The sequence below is a fragment of the Lithobates pipiens genome, unplaced genomic scaffold (assembly GCF_037356315.1).
Source record: "Lithobates pipiens isolate NorthernLeopardFrog02 unplaced genomic scaffold, aLitPip1_a1.2 Scaffold_22, whole genome shotgun sequence".
Taxonomy (NCBI): domain Eukaryota; kingdom Metazoa; phylum Chordata; class Amphibia; order Anura; family Ranidae; genus Lithobates; species Lithobates pipiens.
In genome coordinates this window covers 247,943,806-247,968,226 of record NW_027507784.1, presented here as the reverse complement: position 1 = coordinate 247,968,226, position 24,421 = coordinate 247,943,806, and the positions used below count along the sequence as shown (strand labels likewise).

General features: G+C 43.7%; 1 protein-coding gene across 1 annotated transcript in view; it reads right to left on the bottom strand.

The window, feature by feature from the left end:
- XYLT1 (xylosyltransferase 1) overlaps positions 1-24,421 on the bottom strand; it is a 521,214-nt gene that overhangs the window by 33,513 nt on the left and 463,280 nt on the right. The window contains exon 9 of the mRNA XM_077448934.1: positions 19,918-20,113. Within this exon, the coding sequence (XP_077305060.1) occupies positions 19,918-20,113 (196 nt within the window). The remainder of the gene's footprint in view (positions 1-19,917; positions 20,114-24,421) is intronic.

Here is a 24,421-nt window from a genome sequence, read left to right as displayed (position 1 = left end):
CAACGGCGCTGAGATAAAACTCTTTCAGGACCTGTCACAGATTACCTTACAGAACAGGCGCAGCCTGCGCCCCCTGCTGGAAGTGCTCCGCACTCGCAACATCCCATATCGCTGGAAATTCCCTTTCTGTCTCTCAGCGTCGACTAGAGGTCGCACCGCACTACTTCGGACGCCTGAGGACCTGCCCTCCTTCTGTGAGCAGCTGGACCTGCCTCCAGTGGATCTGCCTGAATGGTACTCCTTCTACTTTCCTACAGAGCCTTGGAAGCCAGTCTCGCACGACGCATCGACACCGCTCCAGGCGCCGCAGACTCGAACCCATGTCACCTGGAGAGAGGCCCTCTCGCAGAGACTCGTCACTCCGCAGCCCGGGTCCGGCGGCCACCCCGCGACGGAACCATCCTCTGTCTTAAGACGGTGCAGAGGCAGATCGCTCTGCGCACACACAGACTAGCCTAACTCGGTCATCTTTGATATACTTTTGGTTTTCTTTTTTCTTTTTTTTCTGCCTCTTTTTCTTGTCCGTTCTCTAGTTTCCCCTCACAGGAATTCAGCCTTCATCGCCGCCAAGAGGCCGCAGGGACCTGGTGTACTTCTGGAACTCTCTCAAGGTACTACAAACCCATTGTCAACGTGGAGTCAGGTACTTTTCTCACCCCTACTACATCTTGGCCAGGACACTCATACCCTTTGGAGCCCCCCCCTTTTTTTTTCTCCCACCCACGGACGCTTGCTATGACATTTTCTAAGGATCCTCCGGGGGGAAGGGGAACCTGGACTCTGTCCTCCCCCCATGCCCCCCCCCTTTTTTTTTTTTTTTTTTTTTTTTTTTGTGTGACTTCTGATGTTTTTGGTTCCATATTTCTGCCTGAATGGGGATATGCACTGCACATGGAGGGCTGACAGGTGGGGGGGACCGGGGCTCCGGCCGTCGGGGGGTGGCCTCCCTGGGTTTTTTTTTTTTTTTTTTTTTTCTTTTTCTCCCTTCTTCGCGCTCCATGCGCCATTTGGGGAGGCCGAGCGTAACCGCCCCCCCCCCCCCGGTGGGGGCCCCGGCCCCCTCCAAGCAGCTCAGGGGTATGATGTATCATATATAGTGGATGCTAGGCTCTGCAGAACAGCATACCGTTTGTTCCTATAGCAGCAGATTACTAGTTGACCTTACGTCTTGGCTTTTTCAAGCACATGAGTCCGGAGCGCTCACCAGGTCCCTTAGCACCCCTGACTATTCGTTTTGATACACTAATGATGTACTAAATTGCTAATCCGTAGTATCGATGCTATAAGCAGAATTTACTGTATGCTGTCTGTGTGTCGCAGAGCACTGTGTCTGGCTTTCCCTTTGGTTTTTCGATTATGTTATCTTATGCAAGGGTTTATACTGTTCAGTTGTTCTACCCAGTTCATTGTTTTAACAGCTTATTGGTTCCTCGGGGAGGTTGTACCCGACACATTAAGGCCGCCTTTCGGTCAGCCCCATACCCTCACCAGGAAACCGATTTGGATTTTTGTGCCCCCACTCAGTACTGGCTCATGATCACAGATCGCCCTCTCCGATGTTGGAGCGTTCGCTCCCCCTAGGGTTTACGTCCACCCTACAGCTGCCCCCACGGGCCCTAACTGACATCCCGGCCCAGTTTTCTTTCTAGGTGGACAGGAAACCTCCACGTCCACCTCCGGTAGTTCTGTCCACAGACTTTGTCTGTGCCCTATTGGACCTGTCATACACTATCTATTCCCACCCCACCCAGCCCCCCCCCACCCCCCCTCTTTTTTCTCTTCAACCTCCCCTACGCCCCCCCTTCTGTCTGCCCGCCTCTCACCCCTCTTCTTCTTTCGGGGCGGGGGTGCCCCCCCCTGCCGATCTGCCGGCTGTTCCGCCGACCACCCGTGCGCCATACGAGCCTGCTGCTAGGTCGGTCGGACCTGTAGGTGGTCTGCCGGCTGGCTGGCTCCTTGACGTTGTTAACTCATAGGCTTTTATTCCCTGGTTTAGCATACTATCCTCTCTGACAATGCAAAAGCAACTAACTCTAAAATGCCTATCGCTAAATGTTAAAGGTTTAAACCTCCCAGAGAAGAGGTCTCAGGTTCTAACTGCTTTGACAAAACATAGGGCTCACTTTCTATTCTTGCAGGAAACCCACTTCCGTACTGATGCTGTACCCAAACTAGCTAATCACATTTACAACAGGTCGCTGCACTCCACCAACTCCGATGCCAAAACAAAAGGGGTTTCGATCCTTATTGCCAAACACGCTGATTTTCAACTTAAAGAGTCCAAAGTGGATCCGGGGGGGAGATTTCTCTTTATTAAGGGTATATATGCATCTAAGCCAATTACGCTGGCTAATATTTACTGCCCCAACGAACGTCAGCTATCCTTCCTCAGAACGATCTGCGACGAGTTAGCGTCCTTTCAGGAGGGCGTAGTTATACTGGGGGGGGACTTTAACACCCCAATGAATCCCCTTCTAGACTCCTCCACTGGGACGTCATCCCTACCCTACCGTGCGCTACGCCAAATTAAATTGCAACTCCAATCCCTGACCTTACACGATTCCTGGCGAACCTTATTCCCCACTGTTAAGGACTATACTTTTTTCTCCGCACCGCACCAAAAGTACTCCAGGCTGGATTACTTTTTCTTATCTCAACGTGACCTGACCTACCTCTCCCAAGCATCTATAGAACCGATGTTTCTATCGGATCACCATCCCATTATGATGACTCTCACTTTCGCGGACACGACTCCCAAGTCCAAGATGTGGAGACTGAACCCCTCCCTCTTGAAAGACCCGGCGACTCTCCAACAAATACGTTCCCGAATTCAACTCTACTTTAAAGAAAACCTATCCCCTGACATATCGCCTCTTACCCTCTGGGAAGCCCACAAATGTGTCCTCAGGGGGGTACTTATATCGCTTGCAACCGCCTCGAAAAGGAGGAGTCAGGAACGGATTAACTCCCTTATTGCACAAGTCCAAAAACTTGAGAGAGCGCACAAGCGGACCACCTCCCTACTGACACTCCAGGACCTCATCCAAACCCGCTCCACGCTTCTAGATGAGTTGGGGAAACGCACCAGGAGACGATACGTCCTAGGTCAAAAAATTTTCTACGAACATGGAAATAAAAGCGGGAGACTACTGGCCCGCACGGTCCAGGCAGCCAAATCCCAGACAACTATACACCAGATACGGGACAGCAAGGGCAATGTGTTCGCTAAAAGCACGGACATTGCCAAACAATTTGAACTCTTTTACTCTAAATTGTACAATTTGCAGAGAGACAGGACAGAGACGCATACTATAGGGGACCGTAGTGACAAAATCGCAGACTTCCTTTCCCAATACTGCCCGAAATCGATCACGCCTCAACAGGCGCAAGCCTTAGAACTCCCTCTCTCTTCAGAGGAACTTTTATTAGCAATTAAACAAATGAAAGTGGGTAAAAGCCCGGGCCCGGATGGCTTACCTCTTATATACTACAAAACCTTCACAGATGAACTGACGCCCCCCCTCTTGCGGGCACTTAACACTCTAGCAGACCCCAACACCCCTCCAGGCCGTATGCTGGAGGCACACATAACAGTCATTCCCAAATCCGGCAAGGACCCAACGCAGGTATCCAACTACAGGCCCATTTCGCTACTTAATGTAGACATTAAACTCTATGCAAAGATGCTCACCAATAGACTACTCCCCCTCATTCCTGGCCTCATTTCTACGGACCAGGTAGGCTTCATCCCCGGCAGGGAGGCTAGGGATAATACCATCCGTACACTGAACCTACACCACTGGTTTACCTCCACCCTATCCCACGGGTTCTTTTTGTCCCTTGATGCGGAGAAGGCGTTCGACAGGGTGGCTTGGGACTATATGCGGGCAGTACTGAAGGGAGTTGGACTCCTACCACGTATGTGCACTCATATTGATGCCTTGTATGCGAATCCTTCTGCCAAAGTGAAAGTCAACGGCCTCCTGTCGGGCGCCTTCTCCATCAGCAACGGGACGCGACAGGGCTGCCCCCTGTCGCCCTTAATCTTTGTCCTGACACTTGAACCTCTACTCAACAGACTGAGAGCCAACCCTGATATAAAAGGTTGTGTGGTGGGCGATAGAGAGTTCAAGGTAGCAGCTTATGCGGATGATATTTTACTGTCACTGCAGTCCCCACGCACATCCTTGCCTAATCTCCTCAGTGATTTGAAACAGTTCGGTGAATTGTCAAACTTAAAGATTAATTACTCAAAATCATACGCCCTAAATGTCTCACTTCCCCCGCAAGAAGCTATTCACTGTCAAGACTCCTTCCCTTTTAGATGGCAGACGGATAGCATCCCTTATCTGGGTATCCACATCACAAAGAAAACTTCTGACCTATATAAACAAAATTTTCTACCCGCGCTTTCCAAAATCCAAACGGAACTAGCAGATTGGGCCAATTTAAATGTCTCCTGGTTCGGCAGGGCGGCACTGATAAAGATGATGATCCTCCCCCGGCTCTTATACCTGATGCAAACCATCCCGATTCACCTCCCTCCTTCCTTTTTTGCAATGTATAAAAAGTCCTGTACTCAGTTGATCTGGAAGAACTCGATCCCGCGTATCAAATACTCCCGCCTAACTCGGGTTAAAACAGGGGGGGGGATTGGCCTCCCTGACCTTTCCAAATATTATTTAGCCTGCCACCTAACCCGAGTGGTTGACTGGCGGATCCACAAGGACAGAAAGGCATGGCTTGCTCTGGAACAGTATTTTACTGACAGAGTGCTCCACTCCCTCCCCTGGATTGCCCCGACCCATTGGAACCAGGCTATTAAGATACACCCCTTTATCTTTCCTACTCTGGTGGCCTTCAACCTAGCTTTACGTGTATACAAAATCTCCTCGCGACCAGGACCCATGACACCCTTACGCAACAACCCGGAGTTCAGCCCGGGAGAAGGCACTACATTTTTAAGCAGGGAGTGGCCTCACGCGGAGGTTTTAGCACACCACTGCTTTCACAAAAATAGACCACGCTCCTATGAAAACCTAGTGGCACTCTCCCCGACCCAAAGCTTCCCATTCTGGACGTACAGACAACTGAGTCACTTCCTCGCCTCAGTGCACCCATCGACCACGTGGTCCAGACAACTTCTCCCATTTGAGCGCCTTTGCACGAGTACCACCCCTTTGCGACACTTAATATCGAGCATATATGTACTTCTGCATGATGAGTCGGACCAGGCACTAAGGACTCCCTCGCGCAGCTCTTGGGAAAAGGATCTGCAGGTCCACCTTACCAACGAACAATGGGAGGACATATTTACTTACGTCCATAAAGGCTCGATGAACGTGGCTATCCAAGAAAATGGGTACAAGATCGCCACCAAATGGTACAGGACCCCTGCTAGACTACACAAATTTTCCCCTACGACTCCCAACACATGCTGGAGATGCCAGACAGCGATAGGTTCAATGATTCATATATGGTGGGAATGCCCCTTGATACAACCCTTCTGGCAGGAAGTCCACTCCATTATCGCAAGAGTTACCACCTACACCTTAGACTATAACCCCGCGCAATATCTCCTCCACCTTACGACTCTACCCAAACGGACCTATCTTAAATCATTAGCCATGCATATGGTTAACGCGGCCAGGCTGTGTATTCCAACACACTGGCGATCTACCGACATTCCCTCCATTAGGGAATGGCTGACCAGAGTCGCTAAGATAGAGGAGATGGAAGAGCTGATATACACCACTCAAGATCGACTACAGAAATTCTCGATCATCTGGGCATGTTGGAAACATTTCCAAACCACAGACCAATACAAGACATTCTTCCCACTACATGTATAAACCAGGGAGGCGCTTGGTCGGCGGGGGCTGGGGGGGACACCTACCCGCCCCTCTTTCCTCTGCCTTCCCCTATACCCTTACTCTCTCTGTCCCTTTACCCCCCTCCCCTCAATCCTTTACCCCCCCACATTCTCCCAGTCAGACATTGAACATTCTATTCTATAGGACTGCAACAAAGCAGTCGTTTGCTCTCCCACTCGGTCACGAGTGCCGGGAACTACGTTACCCCACACATCCTAGCGGGACCGGAGGATGCCAGTCCTGCGGGCTAGGTACTCAGGCCCAACACTACCTGGCACGACTTGAGTACGCCTCTTTAAATGATTGGTTCCCATTAGTTATGTGTCTGCTAACAAGTTGTGCCTCTGTATAGCACTGTCCTATTAGTCACGACCAATGTAAAAGTGTAATAGCGCTATCTGTATTACGAGTAGATAGGGTCGTGACAGCACTTTGTGTTTATGATGTTTTTCTGACTTGCACAGTTGTATGTCTTGCATTTTTTTTCAATAAAATCTTTTATGGGAAAAAAAAAAAAAAAAAAAAAAAAAAATGCCGGCATTAAAAATGATGGAAAGAAAAAACATGTTGCCTTGTATGGTTCAGGAGGAGGTGGGCGCTCACTCGTCTACCCCCTTTCCTGACCTGCCGGCTGCATGCTCAGATAAGGGACTGGGGGGGGGGCTTTTTTTTTTAAATGTTGGTGTTATTTTTTCATCATTTTTAATTGCCAGCATGTTTTCTGTACATTCAGCTGTCAGAGTCATCCATCGTTAAGCACACGGTGACTGGCTTTCTGGCCCGCTCCTTAGCAACCAGCTCAATGCGATCAATTGTCACATGAAAAAATGTGGTAATTACTGTTCAATCGAACAAATACCACATTCATTATATAAAACGAAATTCATAGTAAATTGCACTTTCAAAACTGATTTTCTGCAACTGCTATTTTACCACATTTTTTTGCCCATTATTTAACTCTGATGACTTGTACACATGATCGGACTATCTGGCAGACTTAGTACGTTGGACCTAGTCCGGCGGACAACCCACCAGACTTTTCAGCGGAGGTCCCACACACGACCAGACTATGGCAGGAATCCGCCGGAATTTAGAAATGAACGGACTTGCCCACACACGGAGAAAAGTCTGTTCATTTTGAACGCGGCCCCCCCAAGTCCATAGTAGACCCTTATCCGAGCATGTAGCCTGGCCGGTCAGGAAAGGGGGTGGGGACGAGCGAGCGACCCCCCCTCCTGAGCCGTACCAGGCCACGTGCCCTCAACATGGGGGGGGGCTTTGGTGAAGGGGAGCCCTGCTTTTTTTCAAAAGTCCGGCGGACTAGCACACAGACCGCCGGAGCCCACACACGGGCGGATTGTCCGATCCTGTGTACGCGGCATTAGTGAAAAAACCCCTTTGTCTAAATTGTATGTATAGTACTGCTAAATTCCCATGCAAAGCTTCTGCATGTGTTTGTATTTAATCTGTTATGAAGGGATGATGGTACTTCCTTATATGGGAACAGACATTTTTATGTACAGTATGTCATTTAATGCTTGAGTCAATTTACATAAATTACATCTAAAACCTGCAGTGAACCTCTACTGTCTACCGCCATTCTCTTCTCTGTAGGCTGCATACATTCATTGATGTACTATTTTCCATACTGTTAACAAACTAACATCGGTTAAAGCCATTTTTGCCTGCCAGTTTTCTGCATCCTGTTTTTCTGCATAGGTGGATTGTTTGGCTTTGTTTCCCCTTTGCATGCATGGCTTTTTGGCTGCAAATCTTCCATAGAGACCATTGCTGCTAAGAATTCTCTGACCGTGGAAGGGTGTTCCAGAGTCTGACACATTTCTGCCAGTTATGAGCTGAAATCTTCCAAATTTCAAAGGAAAATAAGCTTGATGTAATTTATGTCTCCTGCACTTAGTTTCCTTGGTTGATTACTGTGTTACCCATCCGCACATGCTTTAGCATGGCTGTCCCTTGACCAGCATTATTCACTTTGCACAGCTGTTTCTGTTTCAGGTATTTAGTTTTGGTCATCCTACACATGATGTTGTAGGTCATTAAATTACACTTTTAATGTGTTAGTTTTTTTCTTTAACCCTTTCTCACCCCTGATCTGTATATACATGTTCTTTAGCATGATGCCCTCTGGTGAGGATATGGTAATAAATGTAATCCTTTTAACATTTACCAGCTGAGGCTTTGCACGGATGTTAGCTGTCACTGACAGATTCATTTTAATTTTTGCTGTCTCATTTTGGTTGGGGAGATTTCCCCTCATTTCCTGTCATGTAAACATTTGGATTCTCTCTCCTTCTGACAAAGGCCACAAGGATCCTGCCACTTTAACCGCTTGCCGACTGCTTCACGCACATATACTGCGACAGAAGGGCATGTACAGGCAGAAACACGTACTTGTACATTGCCCTTTAAGAATCGGCTTGTGAGTTCCGTGAGTGTGATCGCGGGTCCCACGGACTCAATGTCCACGTGGATACCTGCGATCGTCTCACGGAGAGGAAGAACAGGCAAATGCTAATGTAAACAAGAATTCCCTGTTCTACCTACTGACACTGATCACAGCTCCCTGTAATCGGGAATGAGATCAGTGTTGTGTCACACACAGCCCCTCCCCCCACAGTTAGAATCACTCCCTAGGACACACTTAACCCCTACAGCGCCACCTAGTGGTTAACCCCTTCAGTGCCAGTCACATTTACACAGTAATCAGTGCATTTTTAATCGCACTGATCGCTGTATAAATGTGAATGGTCTCAAAATCGTGCCAAAAGTGTCCGATCTGTCCGCCATAATGTCGCAGTCACGATAAAAATTGCTAGTAAAAAAAAAAAATTATTAATAAAAATGCCATAAACCATCCCCTATTTTGTAGATGCTATAACTTTTGCACAAAGCAATCAATAAACGCTTAATGCGTTTTTTTTACCGAAAATATGTAGAAGACTACGTATCGGCCTAAACTGAGGAAAAAATATGTTTTTTTATATATTTTTGGGGGGTATTATTTAAAGCAAAAAGTTAAAAATAATGTGTTTTTTTCAAAATTGTCGCTATTTTTTTGTTTATAGTGCAAAAAATAAAAACCACAGAGGTGATCAAATACCACCAACAGAAAACACTATGTGTGGGAAAAAAAGGACGTCAATTTTGTTTGGGGGCCAACTGTCAGTTAAAGCGACGCAGTGCCGACTCGCAAAGTGTTCTGGTCTTTGGCCAGCCAAATGGTCTGGGGCTTAAGTGATTAAGTGATAATGGTTGAAATCGAATGTGTTACTAAAAGTATCTGAACATACCTGTAGTTTGCAATATTATTTACAGAAAGTACATATTATTTAGCAAGCAAATAATATGCATTGTCACTGCAGATTTTACCTTGCAGTGACTTTTATATGGCTTGAATTATTTCCTTGGATTGGTGCTGTGCCTGCACTGTAAGCCCTTGTACACATGGTCGGACATTTCAACAACTAAATCCGTCGGATTTTGTCAGACGGATTTTGTCTGACAGATTGTGTCCGAAACTGTTGCATACACACGGTCGGACAAAGCTGTTGTAAAATCCGATCTTTCAGAACATGATGACGTAATTTCGTTATGATGGGACTACATTCAGGCTAGTAGCCAATAGCTTTGATGTAGGAATTTGATCTGAGCATGCGTGGCACTTTGTCCGATAGGAATTCTCTACACATGATCGGAGTATGTCCGATCGGACCAGTTTATTGGAAAATATTTCCAGCAAGTTGGAAAATTTGGTCCGACGGATATTCTGATGGAAACAGTCCGATGCAGACCACACACAGTCGGATTATCCGACAAAACGGTCTGATAGGACACATTCCGACGGATTCTCCGACCGTGTGTACAAGGGCTAAGGGTCACTAGCTTGTTTAGGTTTAGGGCAGTGATGGCGAACCTTGGCACTACATTTCCCATGATGCTCAAATACACTGCATCATGGGAAATGTTGTTCCTAAACATCTGGGGTGCCAAGGTTCACCATCACTGGTCTAAGGCAAAGAAGATCTATGAACATTATCTTCTGCTCCTTTATGCTGTTAGACTAGTCCCTGCAATATCTTCTTCCCCAGGCTCCAGTAGTACAAGAATGGTTTGATGAACACAACGACAAGTTTGAGGTGTTGGCGTGGCCTCCAAATTCTCCAGCTCTCAATCCAATTGAGCATCTGTAGGATATGCTGGGAAAACATGTCTGATTCTTGGAGGCCCCACCTTGCAACTTACAGGACTTAAAGGACCTGCAACTGACGGCAGGCTTGGTGCCAGATACCAGAGCATATCTTTAGGTGTCTAGTGCAGTGATGCCGAACCGTGGCACCCCAGAGGTTTTGGAACTACATTTCCTATGATGCTCACACACTCTGTAGTGTAGTTGAGCATCATGGGAAATATAGTTCCAAAACATCTGGGATGCCAAGGTTCGCCATCACTGGTCTAGTGGCATCCATGTCCCAGTGGATCAGGGCTGTTTTGTTGACAAAAGGGGGACCTACTGAAAATTAGGTGGTCATAAAATGATGGCTGATCAGTGTATACTGTATTCATATACTGTACCTTATAGATAGAAAAAGGTTTTTTTTTTTTTTTAAATATATACTAATAAGCTGATATTTTTTTACACGTTTCCTAAAAGGGTTGAATACAGCTGAACCAAGCAATGAAAAATACATAACAAAGTGCAATGCTAAATACAGCACCCTGGAAAGTTAACAAATATCTTATATCACTGTATAGCAGCCTTCTGGAGGTAAAGTACGTGAAACAATAAGAAACAACTCAAAAGGGAAAAAGTGAAAAAATTATAGCTGTGATAACTTATCACTTTAGGGAATTAAAAGTCAACTAGCAGACACTTTGATAAACAGCACTAACAAAGCATTAATCTCCTTAATGGGACATTAATGTCTGGAATTTGCCACACACCAAAAGCCTGAGTTCTACATTGGTCTTTCTTAATTGCCCAATCACGAATACCATTTGTTATGCTGGCCACATTGATAGAAAAAGAATGTGCCCAATTAATTTCAGGCTAGTACAGAATACTAAACACTTATGTTGTATTATGATATTGTACCCTGAGTTACAGTTTTATGGACTAATATCTAAATGAAGTACTGAACTATTTTTGACTAGGAACTGAGAATCGCAAACGATTTAAAGGTAATATTGGTTTTGATTGAACTAGATGGAATTGTGTCTTTTTTCAACCTGACTAACTATGTAACTATGTCATCTCTAACCAAAAAACCTAAAGTGGATCTAAATCCAATCACTAAAATCTCACAAAGGCTTTAACAAGTTAATTTAATTTCAAAAGGTGTATTCAATCTTTTTAAATATGCATCTGCATCTTTCATTAAAATGATAACTGGTAGTCCTTACGTTCTGGCAATGCAACCCAATCACACATACAGTACTCCCGATAAAGATTTTAAGAGGCTTTGCACATATTGTGCAGAAATGATCTACCAAGGCTGCTAAAGGAAGCCATAGCCAAGTAATCACATGAAAATACAAATAAGGAAAATAATACTGCGCTAATCTGTGAGAAAGTAACCAAAAAGCTGCTACATATGAATGTGACAAATATTCATATAAAGATAATTCGTGAAAAATTTAGCGCTAATAACACAAAGCATATGTTCATATCATGAAATAAAGTGAATAACAATTAGAAATATTAATTAGTGCCTACATATAAATATAAGTCCAAAAAAATGTTCATCAAAAAATAGAAGAAGGACCCGCCACGTAAACCGCTCAGCCTTCAGATGGATAACCTCAGCAGATGTATGGACTTCTTTAATTTGATAACATCAGAAGAATGGTATAAGTGGATACTCTAAAGCCCTATACACACTATCACATTGTCTGCTGAGTTTTTCCTTCAGATTTACCAAAACCATGTAGTAGAAGGGCCTGCCTGATTGCATACACATTGAAACTCCTAAGGTTTGACCTCATATTATATGGTTTTGGTAAATATGAAGGAAAAACTCAGCAGACAATCTGATAGTGTGTACGGGGCTTTAACAGAGTCGGTGGATCTGTGTGTCATCAAAACCAGATCGTATGGGCATATAAGGCTCTCAATGAAGAGAAGACGGTGAGCTGGATCCTGGATAATTCTCCAACTCTTCAGGCCACACGGTGATGTCCTCAAGAAACCTCTGGATGGTGAAACCCAAAGCGGGACCGAGGTATCAACCGGGGGTTTGTACCACCCGAAAGTGGTTTATAGTCACTGATCAGATTCACCTTTCAGGTGAGACAGCAGGCCGCTGTGCGTTCTCCTCACACAGCTCTTCTCTAATGATGGGGATAATCACATCACATGCAGCTGACACTGAGGTGAGTGCTAGGGTTACTACCTCATCCCTTTAAACCCGAACACATATGAATTGCACAGGCTCTGAGGCTAATTTAATGCAGATAAACACCACATGAGTTTATTTAGCACTTTAATTAGCCACAGAACCTGTGTAATTAATATGTGTTCAGTTTTAAAGGGATGAGGTGGCAACCCTAGTGAATGTATGTGGACAGAGACCTTCTGCATTTCACTGTGCAGTTTTCATTAGTTCCTTTCCAGTATCTATACATTTGTTTTGTTTTTCCTTCTCATAGACTTAGTCCATATGAACTTGAGAAAGGAGACCAGTGGGTCCCCAAATACTTGATGATTATATCTGTGACATATTAAGGGGGTTACAGTCTGCTCCAGGTGCACATTGGCTGGAGGTGCTGCAGCTGCCTGACATTTTTTTGTTTGTGTTGTACGGCACTGCACCACCATTTTGTCCACCATAGCACCATACAATACAACGAAATGTCAGGCAGCTGGACAGTAGGAGTCGCCTTCCCTGCTCCGCTTGTATGACAGAGACGAGAGCAAGATGCCCTCTCACTACGATTTTCAGCTGTTTGTCTGTACAGTTTGGTGTCATGATCTGTACTAAGGGGTGATTTTGTGGGGGATCATTTGGTAGTAAGGGCTCTACACTTGGGAGAGGGGAAATAGGAGGTGTCTGTCCTGAGAGTTTTTGTGTTGTGGAAGAGTGGATTGTTAGATGGGAATAGGGGGGGTGGGAGGTTCTACTACTGGGAGGAAATGTCTATACTGAGAGGTCTGTGCTCGGCAAGGGGAGTAATCCATCATGTGATGAGGGGTCTGTAGTGGGGGAAGGGGGGTTCTATTACTGAGGGTGGTCTGTATCAGGGGGAGGGGAATAGGGGTTTCTTTACTGGAGGAAGAATTCTGTGCTGAAGGGGTTTGTACTGGGGGGAATGTTGTCTGTACTAGTGAGGTGGGCTGGGAAGAGGTATTTAGGAGAGGAGTCTGTGCTCAAAAGGTTGAGGGGTTAGGTCAGTGCTAGTAAAAGAGCTGGAAGAAGATAGCGGAGGAGCCCGGCAGAAGAACCGGAGAGTAGGAGAAGAGGCCAGAAAACACAGAGAAATCAGAAGAAGACCCCTGGACGGCGGCGACGACGAAGGAGAAAGTCGGGCTCCTCCACTAGCAAAAGAGCAGAAGATAGCGGAGGAGCCCGACGAGAAGACCCCCAGAGCTGACTAATAAACTTCTTTAAAAACCTGTGTTTTGTGTTTTTTTATTGACACTTTTTCCCCCCCAGGTGAATGGGTAGGGGTACGATGTACCCCATACTCCTTCACATAGGGTGGGGGGCCAGGATCTGGGGGCCCCCTTATTAAAGGGGGCTCCCAGATTCCGATAAGCCCCCTGCCCGCAGACCCCGACAACCAACGGCCAGGTTTGTCAGGAAAAGGCCCTTGTCCTCATCAACATGGGAACAAGGTGCTTTGGGGTGGGGGGGCCGCAGGGCCCACTTCCCCAAAGCACCCGCCCCCCATGTTGAGGGCACGTGGTCTGGTACAGTTCAGGAGGGGGGCGATCGGTCGTCCCCACCCCCTTTCCTGACCTTTCCTGACCGTGCTCGGATAAGGGTCTGGTATGGACTTTGGGGGGACCCCACACCATTTTTCAGTGTAGGGGTTGCCCTTAAAACCCATATCAGGCGATGGGGCTCGCAAGGTGTCAATCTCGCCAATGTAGGCGGCGAGATTGACTTCCTTCTCTAGTTCCGTCGTACCTGAATGCACGTTCAAAATGAATGGACTTTAGCCCATGTGTGGGCAAGTCCGTTCATTTGGAAAGTCTGGCAGACCAGCATACAGACGAGCGGATTGTCCGCCCGAAAGCCGAGTCTGGTGGACAATTTTGAGTGTTCTTTCAAAGTCCAGCAGACTTTTTCTTCCCAAAAGTCCGGCAAGCCCAGGCACGGTCGAATTGTCCAGCGGATAGTCCAATTGTGTGTACGTGGCATAAGTACTTTATACACTGAACTCCTGAAGCTAACCACTTAAGGACCGAGACTATTTTTCACAGTTGTTGTTTAAAGTTAAAATCATTTTTGTTTTGCTAGAAAATTACTTAGAACCTCCAAACATTATAATTTTTTATTTTCCAGACAAAAAAAATACACTTTGAGTTAAAAAATAAGAAAACAATAAATTTAGCTATACTGTGAAAGATAATATTACGCAGAGTACATTGATACCCAACATGTCATGCTTCAAAATTGCGCCCGCTTGTGGAAATTGCTACACACTTTGGCACTTAAAAATCACCATTAGCGACGTTTAACAATTTCTACAGATTACCAGTTTTGAATTAGAGGAGTTCTTGGGCTAGATTTATTTTTCTCGATCTAACGATTCTGGCAATACCTCAAATGTGTGGTTTTAACACGGTTTACTTATGTGGGTGCGACTTATGTATGCTACTGCATGCGAGCACGGAGGGACGTGGCGCTTTAAATTGTTGTTTTTTTTCCTATTTATTTTACTGTTTATTTTTAGACTGTTCCTTAAGAAAAAACGTCACTCCAGTCCACCAAAGGCATAGAGTCAAATGGGGGCCATTATGCCCTCACTCGACTTCCTGCCTATCAGGCCACAGGATCGGATCATCTCTGCCGCTTCCAATGGCTCCTGTAAGCGGCAAAGATCACGGGACATGGCAGGAGAGGGTGGGCACCTCTCCTGCCATCCATAAAAGTGATCTTGTGGTGAATCCTCCGCGGGATGAATTTGAGCGGAGACTGCAAGCCAGGTCTTCTCTCCAACATCAGTTCCTGACCTCACAAATGCACTTCTGGAGGAATAGTCAAACATTTCAATAGACACACTCCTAAACCTTGTGTACAGCCTTCCCAGAAGAGTTGAAGCTATTACAGCTGCAAAGGGTGGGCCAACTCAAAATTGAACCCTATGGACTAAGACTGGGATGCAATTAAAGTTCATGTGTGTGTAAAGGCAGGCACCCCAATACTTTTTTGTAATATAGTGTAGGTTTGACTTGTTTATCTGCAATCTTCTCCTCTCTACACACATTCAAAAGAACAGATTGTGTTAAAAATCTTTCTTCGTCTGTCAGGAGCACATAGGAGGGGGCAGATAGACTGCAGTTACAATTTGTAGGAGTTGATTGGACAAAAGGCACACATCCCCCTTCACACACAGCAGAACTGTATTCTGAATTTTATCTCATGTGTCGGGAAAACTTCTCAGAAGTGACTCATGCTGAAGAACGAAGCACCAGAGAGGTATGACACTTAGAGCTTGAAGAGAGATAAGTAAACACTACAAATATATGTGCTTTGCTCAGATTCCACGACTGAGGTGTACAACTACTTTAAGTGTTTTTTTTACTTTCTGTCCCTAGAAGCAAATTGTGTTTTTCTATGTGTCTATGCACACTTTTGTAAGCTAGAAGTGTTTTTCCAGCTTCAGCTTTTAGGAGCTGAAAAAAAAGCTGACAGCTCCAAGAAGCTCCTAAACACTTAACCGCTGCTAACCACCTGTTTCCTGTGTTTATTTCTGGCCAGCAGTCTGTCAGCATCTCTAAAAACCAGTGTATAGCTGCAAGTACCCTGATGACAGCTAAATGTAAACACAATTGCCAGCAACAAAAATTTTGAAAAAAAAAATCCATACAAGGTCCTATTGGGTCTGGTAGGGATTTTAAGAGACACCCTATGCCAATAATTTAAAAAAAATGGTTTGCAGTCCTCCCCAAATCCATACCAGGGCCTTTCAGGTCTGGTCTGGTATACATTTTAAGGGGAACTCTACGCCAATTCATTTTTTTAAATGGCGTAGGATCCCCCCCCCCCCAAAAAAAATCCATAGCAGACTCTTAGCAAAGCATGCAACCTGGCAGGCCAAGAAAGGAGGGGGGGCAAGAGAGAGACCCCCCTGAACCATTCCAGTCCACATTCCCTCAACATGGGGGGTGCTTTGGGGTAGGGGGCACTTTGTCCTCATGTTGATGGCCTGGTGGTTATGGGGGTGCGGGGAGTGACTTATCAAAATCTGGAAATGCTACCACTCCTAAACACTTCTGAAAATGTTCCTAAACACAATATTAGCTTTTTTTAACTAGCGTTTTTTTCCACAGTTTTTGAGTGTCTAGTGTGCATGGAGCCTTAAAATGAGTGTGCTTAAGTTTGTATGTGTCTGCTACACTCTTTTTGCAAAGTCATTAAAGCATATTTTGTGGTTAAAAGGATTGTTGTATATGTTTGCAGAGTATAGGAGGGTTTTATTTAACTATGCCCTTGTAAGCCCCCTCCACTGTTAGGCCGCGTACACACGCGGGGACTGTTCGCCCAACTTTGTCCGCTGAAAAGTGTTTCGGCGGACAGTCCGCTCGTGTGTGGGCTTTCAGCGGACAGTTTCAGCGAACAGTCCGCTGAACAAGGTTTTTCGGAAATTCCGAAAAACTGTCCGCTGAAACTTTGTTTCAGCGAACAGTCCCCTCGTGTGTAGGCTTGTTCGTCAAACTAAGTTCCGCGCATGCTCAGAAAGGATTTACACGCCGAAAGTTATAATGCAGTGTATAGGACGTCGTATTTTTCGTCCCGTCGTACGTGCCGTTCACGTCATCGCGCACGGTTTCAGCAAACTGTTCGTTCGTCGTGTGTGGCCATGTCCGTCCATGCTAATTTTGAGCGGACTGTTTGCTGAAACTGTTTGACGGACAAAGTTGGGCGAACAGTCCACGCGTGTGTACGCGGCCTTAGAGCAGTTTGATCACACCCACAATATGGCATGCTGCTTTATTTCTACAGAAAAAATGATCAGCCCCGGGTGCGAGATGTGCAAGGTATGCCACTGGATTAGATACCTGTCCACTATATTAATTTAAGAAAAAAACTATTCTTCTTGAATAGCTTGTCTGTGGCTTGGCTTTTCCTTAGCATATGTACTGTTCAGTTTATATGCCATCACATTTGGCACTATACCTATATTTATCCCAGATCAAGAATTATGTGTGTAAGATGAAAGTTTACTTTATATTTTTTTAATAATATTTTACCTGGTAAAATTGTATGACAATTCTTAATTATAATTGCATAATTATTATAATATCTATAATTATACCAATTATAATTAATTGCAATTATATTAGCAATAGACAAACTTTTTATTTCAGCCTTTGTTTTTTGTTTTTTTCTTGTTTTTCTTCAACCACTTCCTGCTCACAATCTGTATCTTAAGATTCCTTAATGCATACACATTGCATGGCTGCTGGCTCTCAATCCCAGCTCTCAGTGACATGAAGGTCCCTACTGACAATTAGGAACCAATCAGAGTGTTTCCCGATCATGTGATTATGTCACCTCTGACACAGTGATAACATGTTGGCTAAAGGTTTCATTGACAAAAATGAAAGCCTGCAGTGTTCATCTGCAGTGCTATTCATTTAAAAGCTCAACTGTTAGATACAGTTTTACTATTAAAAGTGTTAATAAAACAATTAAACATAGAATAAAAAGCAAGAGAAAATATACATTTTTATATTTGAGTGCATTTGTAGGCCTATAATTTAAAAAAAAAAAAGTTTTTTAATTAAAAGACTGTACCAAAAAAAATCTTATGTAAATATAACATAGTTATACAAATTTGTCATAGAGTTGTTGCTAACTCACGTGACTAAATTTCAATTGGACATCTGCGAATGAATGACCTGCAGTCATGAAAGAGTTAAAGTGGTAGTAAAGGCCTTTTAATGATTTGTACCTACAGGTAAGCTTATAATATGGCTTACCTATAGATAAAGTAAAAATCTCCTAAATGTGCACTTTTCAGGAGACAAGACTTCCGGGTGCATGTGACGTCATCACGGCTTGGTCAGTCAAATGGCCGCTGCCTATAACACCGAAAGGAAAATCCCAGGGAGCTGTGACAGCACTGCATACTAGCACTTTATGCTCTTAACTTGCAGGGAGAATATTTTTTATTTTTTGCAGTTTACTACCACTTTAATGCATGTGTATTTAAAGCTAAGTCTTTTTTAAACTTTGGCTAGAGTATGGATCGAATAAAAGCCCTGTCAGATTTTTTTTTTGGCTATGTTCCTACTTGGATTTACTTTTCTGAACACGACAGGAAGTGAGACTAATAGTAAAGAAAGAGGAAATCCCAACTAAAACAGTTGTCAATGGAACAAGTGTCCCCTTTTGGAAGATTTCCCCTTACCTTCTGTTCTATCAGCAACTTTAAAATTTTGGATTTCTCATCACTTCCTGCTCCAGTCACTATGGTCACCATGACAAACACAGGATGAATGTAGGTCTGATGAATAAGTATAAGAATACACAATCTGGCAGCACAATCCCAAATGAATCACTAAATAAAGTAAGTAAGTAGTTCCACCCCCCATTTGTGGTAGGTTCCAAGGTTATCCACAACACTGTATATGTGATGTAAATGCCTGGGTCCTCACCCACAAAAAAAACATAAAAATCCAAAACATGTATATGGAGGCACCCACTGGTCTTGTAATCAAAGCAACAGTGATTTTATTGTCAGCATTTTGATGGCGCTCAGCTCATTGAGACCGATGGCCTGAGCTCCACCGAAATGTTCACAACAAACCACTGAAAGTAACCTATGAAGTTTATACACTTCAATCATTTTGGCAGCTGCCCTTTTTCTTGTTTTACTCATTGCCACATTTTGTTTCTAAAAACCCATTGGACTTCAACAATGACAGTTAACCATTAAATTCCTTATTTTCCCCATGCTAACTTCAAATCTTATTATCCACTGAAATGTTTTAAAGGTATTTGTTTTTTCAAGAGACGCAATAAGGAAGTAACAAAAATAATAATTCAATTTATAAGGGTGTAATTGTCAGATAATGCCCTCCATATTCAAAATGTTGTGCCAGTCATTACAAGCATATCCCACTTTTAAGTACACAATGGGGTTTATTTACTAAAGCTGGAAAGTGCAAAATCAGGCTCACTTCTGCATAGAAACCAATCAGCTTCCAGGTTTTATTACCAAAGCTTAATTGAACAAGCTGGGGTTAGAAGCTCATTCATTTCTATGTAGAAATGAGCATGATTTTGCACTTTCCAGCTTTAGTAAATAAACCCCATTGTGTACTTAAACGTGGAGTATGCCTGTACTGAGTACCAAATGTTTTTGTAAGCTGTTGAGCTGCAGTAGAAAGGACTTACAGGGTGAAAGCTTGCACCTCAGTATACTGGCATTTACAGTGTATAGTAGCACAGCTTTAACACTTTATAAGCCATTATAGAACAATGGGTAAATTAGAATCATGGGCTTCCATGAAATCTATTCTACGTGTGATGATGTATAAAAAAAACACAACTTAGCAACAGAATGTATTGGAATTTAATTTAGAATGCTGGCACTAGAGGAATACAAATTAGTAGTTCATAGCCCAGGTGCTGTATTCCCTAGCAGGCAAAATGTGTTGGCATTGCAGCTTGTTTTAGACAGAAACAGTCAGTGGACTGTACCACAATACTGTGGCTTTTAGTTGTGCTGTTTTTAGGTTTGTATACAATAAAAATCTTAGCTAGCTGAAGCTTTGGAGTATGGCATTTTGTGCAATTCATTTGTTTGAAAAGCTAAACATACTATTTTCTCTCACCTCAATTTAACTCACCTCAGAAAACTGCAGCCTGCCAAAATCACTAGTGGGATTGGCAATCTTAAAAACCTTCTTTGGCATTACCCAGGTCTCCAATGTCTCCAGCTTACTGACTGCAAGATTAGTGGCATGATGTTTAATAAGAAAACCCTGGAAGCGGTCAGCGAGGAAATAAAGATGGACTGAAACCGGGTGGCCCATGGGATAGTATCTGAAAAACAAGATTGAAGAGAAACTAAGTGTGGAAAACAAAAAAAAGACAGACTGCTGCACAGATATGACCTCACGGTCTGCAGTGACAGCAGTGCTACAGCTTAATGTCTAAAAAAGATGAAAGAGAGAAACAATCCAGAGTTAAAAATAATGATCATATGCAATATTAATGAATGGATAGCAGGCATCTATATTTCTGTATTTAATAAATAGTGAAAATTCAGAATTTGTATCACCTTTTTAGGTCATTAAAGGTACTTTGAACATTATTTGACATGCTGTCATATACCTTAGTTATAGGTTTGTATATTTTATTTTGATTGCGGCTGATAATCCAGTAGCTCAGACAAAAAGATGGCAAAAGACCTTCTATAAGCTATGTATTTCTAACATGCTACTTCAACCCAAAACTGATGTTTTTTGCTTCTCTTGGTTGCTGGTAACTTGAAATTTAATAATGTGCTTGTTAACACATAACACAAACACTTCCAGACCCTCTATTTGTCAGAGAAATAGTGTTCAGAGAATAGGCCATAAAAGTACTGCCAATCTTTCCAGTAGAAGAAATGGGTGCATCATGTGAAAGATGTTTCAACCTGCTGGCCTATAAAAGGCTGCCTCTGTCTGACGTAATTTGCTGGATTGTCTTCAGCTCTTCCCTGTTCCTGGGTTATACTTTCAAGTGATTCCTGTTGTGACCTCGGTTTGCCTCCTGCCCTGCTCTGATCTCCTCTCCAGTGTTTGACCCCTGGCTTGGCTCACAGACTTTGCTATACTTGCATCTGCCTGATTACCAGTGTTTGACCCCTGGCTTGGCTCACGGACTTCGCTATACTTGCACCTGCCTGATTACCAGTATTTGACCCCCGGCTTGGCAAGAAACGCAACCTTTTGAGTAAGTGGAAAGGGAAATATTTGTAATATGTTCAAAAGGTGGATGGATGAGAGAACTAATTTCAAATCCCACAGAGAAACTGGTGAATGCACAGGGAGAGCCACATGAGAGATCCACTGTACAAAGAATAGGAGGTCTCCATTTTTAGCATCATAAAATATACCTATTACAAGAGGCCGCTGATGCCCAAGACCTTGGCTTCAACAGCCATGGAGTTAAAGCCAGCGACCATGAAGCATTTGCAATCTTAAAGAGCTTAACAAGGCAAGCGCAAGGCCAGATTCTTGGTGAACACATCCTTGATGTCCATGGTGGCCAGAAAGTTTCCCTGATGGAGAGATGCTATGCCAGACTAGGTGAATTACAAACATAATTTCTATGCCTGAATGCAAACATTTAGGGCCTTAAGTTGGGATAGAAGCCCCCTTTTAGTTTATGAACTGTGAATAGATTAGAATAGTATCACTGAAAACATTCCAGGAATTGGAGAAACAACTCCATGATCTAAAAGACCTGCAAGAGCTACATGGATATCTACTAATCTGTGAGGTTAGCACAGACTGGTTGGAATACATGAATGACATGAATGGGGGAGGGGACTATGAGTGGAACTCTGATAGGCAGCAAGGACCAACCGAGGAAGAACTGCATGTGTCCAGTGATTACGAGCAGAGGTAAAATGGTGCTATATCCCACTGATTGGCAGGAACAACAGTGTGGAATGTGCAAGAAACACAAAGTGAGTCTTCGGAGATATGGTCACACTAGATGGTGTAGTAAAATATATATTTGCGCTTCTCGTAAAACAGGTGATATATATATATTGAGGATGCTGCTGCTTAAGCTAGCCAGAAATACTTTAGCAAAACAATGTAAGGAAGGTATAAGAGCGCTACCCAAAACAAAAAAAAAATACTTATATCAAATAGTGAGTACATAAAGATATATGATGAAAAAATAAATATGTAAAAATATCAAATCAAGAAAAAAGGTGGGTTTCAAAAGGAAAAAAAATCCAAAAAAGTGTCCAACCAGTGTTCAGAATCAAAGTGAGAGTCAATATTCACTCGATGTGTTCTGCTTCAAATAAAATCAATTCCCCAAAGCTTCACAGGTTGCCACTGGAGTCCTCTTCCACTCCTCCATGATGAAATCACAGAGCTGGTGTATGTTAGAGACCTTGCGCTCCTCCACCTTCCAGTTGAGTATGCCCCACAGATTCTCAATAGGGTTTAGGTCAGGAGACATGCTTGGCCAGTCCATCACCTATACCCTCAGCTTCTTTAGCAAGGCAGTGGTCGTCTTGGAGGTGTGTTTGGGGTCATTATCATGTAATGAAAATCGCCCTGCGTCACAGTCTCCGAAGGGAGGGGATCATGCTCTGCTCAGTATGTTGGCATTCATGGTCCCCTCAATAAACTGTAGCTCCCCTGTGACGGCAACACTCATGCAGCCCCAGACCATGACACTCCCACCACCATGTTTGACTATAGGCAAGACAAACTTGTCTTTGTACTCCTCACCTGGTTGCTGCCACACATGCTTGACACCATCTGAACCAAATAAGTTTTTCTTGGTCTCATCAGAACACACGACATGGTTCCAGTAATCCATGTCCTTAGTCTGCTTGTCTTCAGCAAACTGTTTGGGGGCTTTCTTGTGCATCATGTTTAGAAGAGGCTTCGTTCTGGGACGACAGCCATGCAGACCAGTTTGATGCAGTTTGCTGCATATGGTCTGATCACTGACAGGCTGATCCCCCACCCCTTCAACCTCTGCAGCAATGCTAGCAGCACTTATATATCTATTTCCCAAAGGCAACCTCTGGATATGACACAGAGCATGTGCACTCAACTTCTTTGGTTGACCATGCCAAGGCCTGTTCTGAGTGGAACCTATCCTGTTAAACTGCTGTATAGTCTTAGCCACCATGCTGCAGCTTAGTTTAAGGGTCTTGGCAATCTTTTATAGCCTAGGCCATCTTTATGTAGAGCAACAATTCTTTTTTTCAGATCTTCAGAGAGTTCTTTGCCATGAGGTGCCATGCTGAGCTTCCAATGACCAGTATGAGAGAGTAAGAGTGATAACACCAAATTTAACAAACCTGCTCCCCATTCACACAATAGACCTTGTAACACTAACAAGTCACATGACATTGGGGAGTAAAAATGGCTAATTGGGCTCATTGGTGTGTACTCACTTTTGTTGCCAGCAGTTTGGACAGTAATGGCTGTGTCGTAAGTTATTTTGAGGGGTCAGCAAATTTACATTATTCTCAAAGCTGTACACTCACTACTTTACATTGTAGCAAAGTGTCATTTCATCAGGGTTGTCTCATGAAAAAATATAATAAAATATTTACCAAAATGTGAGGAGTGTACTCATTTTTGTGAGATACTGTAGGTAACACAGCTGTGGATCTTGCCAGCAAGCTGATCGTGGTGACGTTCAAGGAATGCTGCTCCAACCGACGTGTTTCCCCGTAAGAGGCATCAGCTGGGACTGGAGGCTCTTCCTAGATGTCACACACCACGCAATATATACTCTTATCATGTTACCTATGTGATTTTTACTGCTTTCTTGAATGTGAGTGCTATATATTTTTAATACATTTTGTATGAAGTACTACACCATTAAGTATTTTCCTTCCATTACTCCCTTTGTCTGAGATGATCCAAAGACAGATGATTTGTATGCAAGGAGTATTCCTCATCCAAATAGCTAGGTCTCATTGAGGAGGTGTAGTGTGCAGAGGACTACTAGGAGGGGATTTTCTTTGTTGGATTCTTTTGTATGAGCGCAATTGATCTCTAATTTGAGATTTCATTTGAAGCACAACACATCGAGTGGATATTGACTCTCACCTGGTTGATTCTAACCACTGGTTGGGCATTTTTGGGGATTTTTTTCCCTTTTGAAACCCACTTTTTCTTGATTGATATTTCTACATATTAATTTTTTTTCTCATTTATTGTTATGTACTTACTTTGATGTCTTTTTTCTGTTTTGGGTAGGGCTCTTATACCTTTCTTACAGGGTCACACTAGAATCAAAATTGGTTAAACTTTTCACATAAGAGAAGGCATCCATCCTCTTTGGAAACTGGCAGAAAACTGAGGCATGTTGGGAGTAAGAGGGGTTATCCCATTTTGGTAAGAGTTTTTATGTTTGCCGCTGTGAAAATCCTGTTGTAGGCAGAAGTATAACCAAGACGTCTCTGAATACATTGTCCCTTAACAAATGAAGAATAAATCATGTCTACTACCTTGTACAATATATGTAAATTGGATTTTGCAACAGCTAGGCATATAGTGTCAAAACATACCTTAAAGCATGGGTGCTCAACCTGTGGCCCTCCAGCTGTTGCAAAACTACAAGTCCCATGAGGCATTGCAAGGCTGACAGTTACAA